At 51.5% G+C, this 11828-nt stretch overlaps 1 protein-coding gene across 1 annotated transcript in view; it reads left to right on the forward strand.

Annotated features, from left to right (window-relative positions):
• KDM2A (lysine demethylase 2A) overlaps window positions 1-11366 on the forward strand; it is a 120311-nt gene extending 108945 nt beyond the window's left edge. Inside the window, exons 14-20 of the mRNA XM_049780199.1 lie at window positions 173-304; window positions 1694-1783; window positions 4822-5534; window positions 8039-8202; window positions 8897-9055; window positions 9817-10032; window positions 10726-11366. Of these exons, the coding sequence (XP_049636156.1) occupies window positions 173-304; window positions 1694-1783; window positions 4822-5534; window positions 8039-8202; window positions 8897-9055; window positions 9817-10032; window positions 10726-10907 (1656 nt within the window). The 3' untranslated portion in view covers window positions 10908-11366. The remainder of the gene's footprint in view (window positions 1-172; window positions 305-1693; window positions 1784-4821; window positions 5535-8038; window positions 8203-8896; window positions 9056-9816; window positions 10033-10725) is intronic.
• The last annotated feature ends 462 nt before the right edge of the window (window positions 11367-11828 follow it).

Raw genomic sequence — 11828 nt, forward strand, 5'->3', positions numbered from 1 at the left:
CTTCCTCGGCCATATTTCTCCTAAGATCCTGTCTTCTCTGTAAAGCATTTGCTCCCTCCTTGTTTACTAGAGAGTTAAAGGACCCAAATTGCCCTATTGTGGGTTAAAGGGAAGCTAAATTGATAAGGATCTAAGGCTGCTGCTAATGGTCTTTATCTGTGTCCTCTTGCAGCCCAGACTGCCTCACTCGGTCACTTGTTCCCTCTGTGGAGAGGTGGATCAGAACGAGGAGACCCAGGACTTTGAGAAGAAGCTCATGGAGTGCTGTATCTGCAATGAAATTGTTCATCCCGGCTGCCTTCAGGTGAGGAGAGAGCGTCAGAGTTGAGTAGGGAAACAAAAGGAGAGGAGGGGATCTCTCCCAACAGCTCTGGTCTCCATACTCTGGGACTTGTGGGCATCTGGACCTCAGACTCTGGGCTGTCAGCACTGCTGGGTGCGCTTGATAGAGCAGTTCACAAAACACTGAACGGGGGCCTGCAGTCCATCACAGAATGGAGGTACTTCCGGCCCAAGCCTGCTGGGATAGGGGTTCCTGGATGGCAAGCAAAATGTGGGCAGCTCACTCAGGAACTGTCCTGGGGTAGACCTGAGTTGCCTGAGAGCATGATGAACGCTACCGGAAGTTCAGATCTTAACCTCTAGGTTGCTTCAGCTTCTTTAGCATGAATTCTAGCTGTAGGTTTGTTCTTGCCTAGTCCTCAGGACAACCCAGAGAAGTTGAGTCTACCCGAATTCTGGGTATTGTTGGTACATTCTTGGTCTTCCCAAAGGTCTCAACTTGATCAAAGCTGACACCTGACTGAGAGGATTACTGGGCATGATCAAATGAGAAACAGTCCAAGTTAGGAAAGTTGAATGTGAAAAATTAATGTCTTAAAAGTTGACAATAAGGGGCCGGGCGGTGGCGCTAGAGGTAAGCTGCCTGCCTTGCCTGCGCTAGCCTTGGACGGACCGCGGTTCGATCCCCCGGCGTCCCATATGGTCCCCCAAGCCAGGAGCAACTTCTGAGCGCATAGCCAGGAGTAACCCCTGAGCGTTACCAGGTGTGGCCCAAAAACCAAAAAAAAAAAAAAAAGTTGACAATAAGGAGTATTCTCTATATCAGTGGTCCTCAAACTATGGCCCGCGGGCCACATATTGTATTTGTATCTGTTTTGTTTCTTCATTGCAAATTAAGATATATGCAGTGTGCATAAGAATTCGTTCATAAGTTTTGTTTTTACTATAGTCAGACCCTCCAATGGTGAGGGACAGTGAACTGGCCCCCTGTTTAAAAAGTTTGAGGACCCCTGCTAGGGTTACTTGAACTGATTGCTCCTCACCACAATCCTATAAGAAGGAGGGATCAAGGTCGAGGCAGAGGCCAGGTTACTAGTGTCTGAACCCAGATGACTGTGATTAATGTGCCCAGCCATCCACATCAAGACTGACCCTGTCCTGTGTGTCCGGGTTCATTTCCAAACAGGCCTATGACCCCAGATTGATCTAGATCCATTAGGAACCTCCTTGTAGAGCTAGACATGTTCACATGACCAAGGGAGGCTCGTTTTCTAGTGCTGAGGAGCAAGGAATGATGCCCATTTGCCACTCTGTGCTCGCTTGATGGAGGAAGTTTAAGGATGGGTCCTCTTGTTTATTTAAATAATGAGACTTACTTGTTCACATCCCTGTCTACCTGTCTCCCTAACAGATGGATGGAGAGGGGCTGCTCAATGAGGAATTGCCAAACTGCTGGGAGTGTCCAAAGTGCTACCAGGAGGACAGCTCAGAGAAAAGCCAGGTAAGTGGGCTGGGTTCTCTCCAGACTCCACCGGAAACATGAAGGAGGCCTCTGCAACTTCATCCACATGGTGGTTTTGAACCAGGCCTCTAACCCTGGTAGTCAGACAAGCACCCAGCCACATCTATGGCACCCACTATTTATTGCTGTGCTGTGAGTCGAAGTCCAGGCCTGACATTTGCTCAGTTCCATCCCCAGTCCTGTGATGATCAGTTTCTCTATTAAATTTGATTTTGATTGTAACTATCTCATGGTGATTCAAGTAAAGGATTTATTTATAAATTAAAAATTAAGGACCAGAGAGATAGCATGGAGGTAGGTCATTTGCCTTGTATGCAGAAGGACGGTAGTTCAAATCCTGGCATCCCATATGGTCCCCCGAGCCTGCCAGGAGTGATTTCTGAGTGTAGAGCCGGGAGGAACCCTTGAGCACTTCCTGGTGTGACCCAAAAATAAACAGACAAAAAAAATTAAAAAATAAAATACCGGGGCCGGGCGGTGGCACTTAAAGGTAAGGTGCCTGCCTTGCCTGCGCTAGCCTTGGATGGACCGTGGTTCGATCCCCCGGTGTCCCATATGGTCCCCCAAGCCAGGAGCAACTTCTGAGCGCATAGCCAGGAGTAACCCCTGAGCGTTACCGGGTGTGGCCCAAAAACCAAAAAAATAAAAATATAAATAAATAAATAAATAAATAAATAAATACCAGAATTTAAATTCAAAAAATGTAAAATGAATAAAATTTATTTTATGGGATGTTTTCTTTTTCTGATTTTTGAGGGGGTTTGATTTTGAGATTTTGGGGGGGTTCCTCCCACTTTTTGGTGTTGTATGACTCATGGTAAACTCGGGGCCTGGGCAAGACACATGCAAAAAGCAAATGTTCTATTTTACCAACTGGGCTGTTTTGAGGAGGGAAATGAGGTGGGCTGGGTATTACTCCTGAGGGGGAGGCAATAAATAAATACAGAGGGATGCAGCATTTTCAATTATGTCACGTCTGTGTCATTTTTACCCTGCCCGCTTATCAAATGTGTTGTCCCACAGAGGCAACTCTCCCCCAGGAGAGACAAGTGCCGTAACCTTGACCCAGGGCAGCTGTGTGCACTGGCCCAGTGGTCATTGGCAATGTCAAAAGACCAAAAGGACTCTGGTTACATGGTATAGCTCCTGCTAAGCTAAGTCTGGTTCAGACACATACAGAGGAGGAGCCTGTGGCAGAAGGTCCTGGACGCTGATCTAAGTAGATTCCCTTCTAATCAATCTGTTGGGAAAGAGCCTGTACTCTTGTCTGCATTTCCTTGCATTTATAGTGGTCTAGCATTTAGCTGACCCAGCTATCTCCCTACACTCCTCGGGTGTCTTAGAGAAATCTGAATGGTTGAATACTCAGTGGAACACAGTAATTAGATTTTTGTCACAGCAGAGATGGTTAGTTGGGAAAGGACAGGTGGCTTAGAGTGGAACCTTGGTGGAAGGTTGACCTCACCAAGGCACCAAGATCCGTCATTCTCAGCACACTTTCTTCTGGGGCATTGCCATTTCTCTTTTCCGGCAGGGCTCGGGACCGTGGGAGGTGCAGGAGATCAAACTTGAATCGGTTGTATACAGGACAAGCACCTTACCTGCTCTACTATCACTAGCACCAGCATTGCCCTTTTTTTTGTTTGTTTGTTTTGGTTTTTGGATCACCCCTAGCAGCGCTGAGGCAGGGGTTACTCCTGCCCCTTATCTCAGAAATCGATCCTCACAGGCTCGGGGGACCACATGGGATGCCGGGGTTTGAACCACCGTGGTCCTGCATCCAAGGCAAATGTCCTACCTCCATGCTATCTCTCTGGCCCTTATTTTTTAATTTATAAATAAATCATTTACTTGAATCACCATGAGATAGTTACCATCAAAATCATATCATGCTTGGGGACCATATGGGATGCTAGAAATTGAACCCAGGTCTGTCCCGGGTCAATCCTAGCAGGCTCAGAGAAACAGAAAATATAGAGGTGCTGGGAAACAAACCAAGGTTCATATGTATACAGGGCAAGTGCTTGCCCGCTGCACTGTCTCTGTCGTACTGAAGCATTGCCATGTCCTCACTCTCTGCTTTATCTGCTATGGTTGGTCTCTGAGGAGATGGAGGGGAGCTTCATGAAGGCCGACGCCAGAGCCTTCCACACTGCTAGAGAAAACCTGGCTAACTTACTGCTTAGCTACTGGGGCCCAGAGCAAATGGTTTATGCGGTATAGGCAGGTGGCTCCTCTTTACCACTAGCACGAGGAACTTCTCCTAATCGGATACAGGATTTAACTCTTGAGGTCTCTCTAAAGGGTATTTGTTGCCCAGGGTGTTTGAATCTGGAAATTGGCACTTGAGATAATGAGGCGGTTTATGTGGGGCTGCAGAAATAGTAGAGAGGAGAGCATTTGCTTTGCACATGACCAGTCCAGATCTAATCCCCATCATCACATATGGTCCCCTGAGTACCACCAGAAACAATCCCTGATATCACTAAGTGTAGCCCAAATCCCCCCAAAATTTAAAAATAAGGTATGGGGGGGGGCAGAGAGATAGCATGGAGGTAAGGCATTTGCCTTTCATGCAGAAGGACAGTGGTTCAAATCCTGGCATCCCATATGATCTGAGCGCCGCAGGGTGTGACCCAAAAACCAATAATAATAATAATAATAATAATAATAATAATAAGGTATGGGGTCAGAGAGGATAGCACAGCGCAGGGCGTTTGCCTTGCATCAGCTGATTTAAACAGACAGTGGTTCGAATCTCGGCCTCCCATATGGTCCCCTGAGCCTGCCGGGTATGGCCCAAAAACCAAAAAAAAAAGTAAGGTAGTTTTTGGATGTGGGTACCATGCCTTTATACCTAGTGCATGACCCACTTCAAGAACTCTGTTCTGAAATCTTTGCCAGCGTGGGCAGGAGCCCCATCCTAGACTCTGTCAGAGAAAAGGCTCTGCGGCGATATATATATAGTGAGTGCTCTTCTCTGCTACTGACAATGCACTGGGGGCTCTGTTTTGCAGAAGCGGAAAATGGAAGAGAGCGATGAAGAATCCGTGCAAGCCAAAGTCCTGCGGCCCCTGCGGAGCTGTGACGAACCCCTCACACCCCCGCCGCACTCCCCCAGCTCCATGCTGCAGCTCATTCACGACCCCGTTTCCCCCCGGGCTGTGGTGACGAGGTCATCCCCTGGGGCTGGCCCCAGCGACCACCACAGTGTCAGCCGCGACGAGCGCTTCAAACGGCGGCAGTTGCTGCGGCTGCAGGCCACTGAGCGCACTATGGTACGGGAAAAGGAGAACAACCCCAGTGGCAAAAAGGAGCTGTCTGAAGTGGAGAAAGCCAAGATCCGGGGATCGTACCTCACCGTCACGCTCCAAAGGCCCACCAAAGAGCTCCATGGGACGTCCATCGTGCCCAAGCTGCAGGCCATCACAGCCTCCTCTGCCAACCTGCGCCATTCCCCCCGTGTACTAGTACAGCACTGCCCAGCCCGGATCCCCCAGCGCGGGGACGAGGAGGGGCTTGGGGGAGATGAGGAGGACGAGGAGGAGGAAGAGGAGGACGATGACAGTGCAGAGGAGGGGGGTGCAGCCAGGCTGAATGGCCGGGGCAGTTGGGCTCAGGATGGAGATGAAAGCTGGATGCAGCGGGAGGTCTGGATGTCTGTCTTCCGCTACCTCAGCCGCAAAGAACTTTGTGAATGTATGCGAGTGTGCAAGACGTGGTATAAATGGTGAGCAGGGATACAGGGTTGAGGAATGGGTATGGGAGTAGGTGGCAGGCCTTCAGTACAGCAACAGCATGGTCCTGTGCACTTGTCAGGAGCCTTGTCTAGGTCCCAGAGCTTCCTCTGGGACTTAACCGGCTTCTTCCCTGTAGTGGGCCTGGCTAGTTATGCCCAGTTACATTTGTCTTCAGGGCCATATGGCCCTTTCCCACCTCACCCTATTCTGTCCAGTTCATCTGTTTATAGGAAACTGATTGGGGAGTTTGTAGTAAGACTTGGAGTCCTAAGAGTTGAAAGTCAGTGTCCTGCCATCCCACCACCAGTCATGCTATGGCTGCTGTCCTGCCTCAGTAACCTGTAACAAGAGGGCAGACATGGTTTTCAGCTTGTCAGAAAAATTTGAAGGTGCCTGTGATTTTCCATAGTTGGCCTTTTCATTCCCAAACTTTGAATTCCTTTCTCCAGAAAGCCAGATCCAGGAATTGGAAAGAGAGTTCAGTGGGTAGGACATTGACATGTCCTTGCACATGACCTACCCTTGTCCACTCTCCAGCATCATCAGATGTGGCCCAGAAACCAAAGAAAACAAAGTCAGGTTTTGAAGTCTCCAAGACTGTCTTGACCTTTTAAATTACTGAGTGGAACTCGAAGATACTGGATGGAAACCATAGGACAACAGGAAGGGTGTTTGCCTTGCACATGGCCAACCGGGTTCAATCTATGGCATCCCATGTGGCCTGAACCCGCCAGGTGTGATTCCTGTAAAGTGGAGCCAGGAAGTAACCCCTGAGCACCGCCCATGTAACATAGAAACATGAAAATGGGAGAGGGCGGGGCGCCTCAAAGTGATGGCAGAATTGCTATAGAGCAGTATGCACTCTTTCTAATTAAAGTTCTGGTCCCTGAACAGCCCCTTGTATATGAATCTAGCCCTGTTGCTGTAGTTCTCAGGCCATGTTAGAGATGCAGCTTCTCGGACCCATCTCAGGTCTCCTGTATTTGAATATCTAGGGGTAGGCCTAGCAGTTTCTTTTAACATAAAGGACCACAAGTATTGGGGGTCCCAGAGTCACTCACTACTAGTTTGGTGCTTGATCCATTTGGTGAAGTCAGGCAAACCACCAGGACTGATGCTTGGCCCACTGCCTAGAGGCCATGTGTTGCCAGGAGTTCAACTTGGTCTCACATGCATTAGCCTCATGACACATGTGCTCCAATGTAGGCATAGCCCTGCTCTCAGTGATTGTCCTAGCAAGTGCCCCTTCAGGCCCGTTCCCAGGATGAGGCTCCCCAGCATGATCACGAGCAGCAGCTCTTTGCGTAGATGCTTCCTGTGCTGCTGTGTGATGTCTCACTTTAAATAAAGACCCCATTCTTGTGAATGTTAGTATGTTCCCCAAATCTATATTAACATGGCCTCCTCACATCCTTTCTCTCTGTAGGTCTAGTATATCCCAGGCTTTCAGACCGAGGGGGATGAGCAATCCCCTAAGTCCCGTGTTCCTCCCCTGTTGGCCAGACTGAATCAAGCTCGGGGCAGAGACTGTAAAACATTAAACAGGATCCTACATGTTCTGCTGCTCTTTGTGGCCTATGGCCCTGTGGGCCTCAGTAGAGAAGGCCTCCTCTTTTCTGTTCCTGTCTGGAATGCCTAGGAAATAAATAGTGCTTTAAGCATAGAACCAAGGGAGGGCAGGAGAGAACGTTGCTGACCTGATGCTTGGCTCTGCTCAGGCAGCCCAGGGGCTGAGGAGTTAAAAAACTCTGGCCTTTTGGCTTTTATATTTTTGGTCATACTCGTCTGTGCTCAAGGCGATTTGACGTAATCCTGAGCTTAGGGATCACACCTGACAGTGCTCATAAGACTATATGGTGCCGGGGAGGGGGGTGTCAAACCCAGGTCAACTGTAAGCAAGGCAAGCACCCTACCGGCTCTGCTGCTATCTCCCTTCTCCCCTCCCCCGCCCTGCCCAGGCCTCTTTTTTTAAAAAGTTCCCTCTGTACACTGGAGTAGGAGCCGTGTCTTCACGCAAGTATCTGTGCTGCATGTTGTACCTTAGTAATCGTGCTGTGTTCTCAAATAGTCCAGCCCACTAAATTTAGGCGAACTGGGCCCGGAGAGATAGCAGCACAGCGGCGTTTGCCTTGCAAGCAGCCGATCCAGGACCAAAGGTGGTTGGTTCGAATCTCGGTATCCCATATGGTCCCCCGTGCCTGCCAGGAGCTATTTCTGAGCAGACAGCCAGGAGTAACTCCGGAGCACCGCCGGGTGTGGCCCAAAAACAAAAAAAAAACAAAATTTAGGCGAACTAGTCAAGGTTTCCACTGCAGAACTGAGGTTGAACCTTCAGGACAAAGCCTATTTTTTAATGCAGAGCCATAATGCTGATGTGTCTAGAGAGAGCCCTAGGATGGGTGACTCTCCAAAAGCCTCCAGTAGCTTGGGGTGGGGGGAAGGCTGTCCCTTCCAGGGACATCAGTTATTGACGATTGAGCTTTCCTTCTCACAGGTGCTGCGACAAAAGACTTTGGACAAAAATTGACTTGAGTAGGTGTAAAGCTATCGTGCCCCAGGCTCTCAGTGGAATCATCAAACGACAGCCAGTCAGCCTCGACCTCAGTTGGACCAACATCTCCAAAAAGCAATTGACGTGGCTGGTCAATAGGCTGCCGGGTAAGCAGCCAGCCAGCCACAGCATCTCTCTAGACCCAGGAAGGGGCTGGGGGAGCAGTGAGCTTGAGGGCAATTTAGAGCAGCATGCCCCAGTCGTCGATGCCTTTTTCACTTAGCAAGCTATTTACCCATGACCACCTTAAGTGCCAGGCCCCCAGTGAGAGAACGGGACCAGGTGCTGCTGCGGCCCCACTGGTCACCCCGGCACAGTCCCTGCAGGGCCATGTTAGGCTTTGGAAGTGCTTGTTCCTTTCAGCACTTCATGGTCCTGGTCGGATGGGAAATCAGTCACTTTTCATGCTCTGGAAGGAGTGCCTAAGAGCTGTTGCTATCATGTGGGAGCCTTAGAAATCTGAAGGAGAGCTGAGTAAGATTACAGCAGAGTTCAATCTCTGGCATCCCATATGGTCCCCTGTGCCAAAAATAAAACAAAATAAAATTTAAAGAGGGAGCTGGAGTGATACACAGCAGGGAGGTCATTTGTTTTACTCAAGCCAACGTGGGTTCTCACCAGCTTCCAGAAGTAACCTGAGCACCGCCAGATGTAGTCCAAAAACAAATAGTTTAAGATAAGGACATATAGTCCCTCTTCCCGCTGGACTGGAAACTTATTTGCCTTACTCAGCTCATCTGACAATTGAGGCTTTGGAGATGTGGGTTCCAGGGTATAATGTGCAACCCCTTCCTTCTGCAGGACTCAAAGACCTCCTCCTCGCAGGCTGCTCGTGGTCAGCAGTCTCTGCCCTTAGCACCTCCAGCTGCCCCCTTCTCAGGACCCTTGATCTTCGGTGGGCAGTAGGAATCAAGGACCCTCAAATTCGGGACTTGCTGACCCCACCAACTGATAAACCGGGTATGTTCTGGGCCTTGCTTCTTTTTTTGGGGGGGGGCACACCTGTTTGATGCTCAGGGGTTACTCCTGGCTATTCGCTCAGAAATTGCCCCTGGCTTGGGGGGACCATATGGAACCCCGGGGGGGGGGGGGAATGGAACCGAGGTCCTTCCTACGCTAGCGCTTGCAAGGTAGACACCTTACGTTTAGTGCCACCTTCCTGGCCCCCTGGGCCTTGCTTCTTAGTGTTTTACCCTAGTCATGCTGACTGTCCTCAGCATCAGGGCCTCACAGAGCCTCTAGAGTGGTGTGTGGACGATGGCCAAGGGTAGGGTACTTCCTCCTTCAGAGCTCTGCAGAAGGGGATTGTTTTTCCCTCAAGTCTAACCCTGAGGGAGTCGGGGAAGGCGGTGCAGTCAAGCGGACCCTTAGCCTGCCTTAACTGAGGGTCTTTTGCAGAAGAGTGGGTAGGAGCAGACATTCCACACATTCCCTCTGGCTGTCCGTAATCTCACAGCTGGGCAGAGAAGAAGTGGAGTTGGTTTCCTAGAAACTGCCCCCACATACAGATCATTCCCTGCAGGCAGGGCTGGGTATGGGCAGTTAGGCTTAACCCCTGCCAGGAGTCCTGGTAGCTTGTGGCTGGAACTGGGGCCAGTGTAGTGGGGACATTTGCCTTGCATGTGGCCAACCCAGGTTCAGTCCCCTGTACCCCCAGGTTGTCCCAAGCCCAGCCCTGTGCTGACGCAGCTGGACTTTGAGTTCTTTGCTCTCCTGCACAGGTCAGGACAATCGCAGTAAGCTCCGGAACATGACTGACTTCCGGCTGGCAGGCCTTGATATCACAGACGCCACGCTTCGCCTCATCATCCGCCACATGCCCCTTCTGTCTCGGCTCGACCTCAGTCATTGCAGCCACCTTACAGATCAGTCCTCCAATCTGCTCACGGCTGTCGGGTCTTCCACACGTTACTCCCTCACAGAGCTCAACATGGCCGGTGAGAGATGCTCTCCGGGCTTCCAGAGGTGCCTGGCTGAGCGAGGGTGCAGTTGACAACATTGCTGCTCTTTCATTTAGTTTCTTTCTTTTCTTTTATTTTTTGGTTTTTGGGTCATACCCGGCAGCGCTCAGGAGTTGCTCCTGGATTTATACTCAGAAATCGTCCGACAGGGGACCTATGGGATGCCTGGATTCGAACCACCGTCCTTCTGCATGAAAGACAAATGCTTTCCCTCCATGCTACCTCCCCGGCCCCTCATTTAGTTTCTTTACTGTTTTGGTTTGGGGCCACTCCCGGTATTGCTCGGGGCTTACTTCCTGGCTTCATGCTCGGGGATCAAGCCTAGGTCAGCTGTGTGCAAGACAAGCACTTTACCCGCTGTGCTATCACTCTGGCCTGTGGTTAGTTGGGAGGCCATGCCTAGCTGTGCTCTGGGACCAAAGGCCAGGATCAGAGCCAGGATTGAGTAGAGCAGGCGCTCCCACTCCATCACTCTGTCATTTTTCAGGCAATGCCTAGAGCACAGCCATCGCCCAGCAGCTTGTCAGCTTTGTGGTCCAGCTGGAGGCCTTGCAGAGACTCTGGTGCTTGTGCTGCTAGTTGGGAGCTAGGAGGTTAGGGGCAGGAGAGGAGGGACAACCTCTTGGGGGTTAGCCATCAGAGCCGTCCTCACAACCCCTTCCCCCACAGGTTGCAATAAGTTGACAGACCAGACCCTCATCTACCTACGGCGCATCGCCAACGTCACCTTGATCGACCTTCGAGGATGCAAACAGATCACTCGGAAAGCCTGTGAGCACTTCATCTCAGACTTGTCCATCAACAGTCTCTACTGCCTGTCTGACGAGAAGCTGATCCAGAAGATCAGCTAAGACTGCACAGGAATCTGATCTGCCCCTGCCTCCCCGGCCAGGAGAGCGGCTCCCTGACCCTGCGTGGGCTCCGAGGCCAGCGCCACACTCCCTGTCTGCTCTCCTGCCCCTGAGCCCTTCCCTACCGGCAGGGCAGAGAGGGCAGTGGACCCCAGCTTCTGCCCGCCACAGAAGGGGGTCGCAGACAGAAGAGGGGAAAGAAGCACAGGCTGTGTGCTGTCAAGGTGCCTGCTTGTGTGCTCGCCCGCTTGCCCAGAGGCAGGCTCTGAGGTCAGGGTGTCTGTGCAGCCATCGTGTGCTGGGCCTGGAGGCCCTCCCCCATCCGTGCTCCTCCCCAGCAGTGTCTGGTTCCGAGCAGACTCCCAAGGAAGAAAGCGGCCTCGCCTCCGGGGCCAGGTTCTGCTTGCAGTGCCCAGTGCGTGTTTCTCATCACTCGCCGGCATTGCAGGAGGAGCCAGCAGCCCCTGCAGAGGACTCTGGTGCTGTGGAGGCCTCGGCCTCTGCCATCTGTGCTCTCCCTCCTCTTCCACCCTGGTCATCCTGGCCAAGGGTCGCAGTAGTTGTCACGAGTGACCCCAGCTGACCTCTCACCCATCTCTTGGAGGTCTTTGTCGCACTTATCGGGGTTGAGACCCTGCAGCGGGGCTGGAGTTCGGCCCCAGGAAAAGCCCATTTCATTGCTTCCTAGGCAGCTTCTGAACCCAGCAACCTCTCCTGCTCCCTTTGCCCTTTCCATGTCCCTCTTGAGTCCCCCCACCTTGGGCTTTCTCTGATGCTCTTCCCTCCCAGCAGCCCCCAGAGCCAGGCCTGTTCAGCCCCTGAAGCTCACCTATCTGGCCCTTTGGGGTACTCAGAAGCCAGTCACTCGCCATCTGCCTGCAGCTGTGTGGGGAGTGCAGGAGTGCGTGTGCCTCTGTGCGT

The sequence above is a fragment of the Suncus etruscus genome, chromosome 9 (genome assembly GCF_024139225.1).
Source record: "Suncus etruscus isolate mSunEtr1 chromosome 9, mSunEtr1.pri.cur, whole genome shotgun sequence".
Taxonomy (NCBI): Eukaryota; Metazoa; Chordata; class Mammalia; order Eulipotyphla; family Soricidae; genus Suncus; species Suncus etruscus.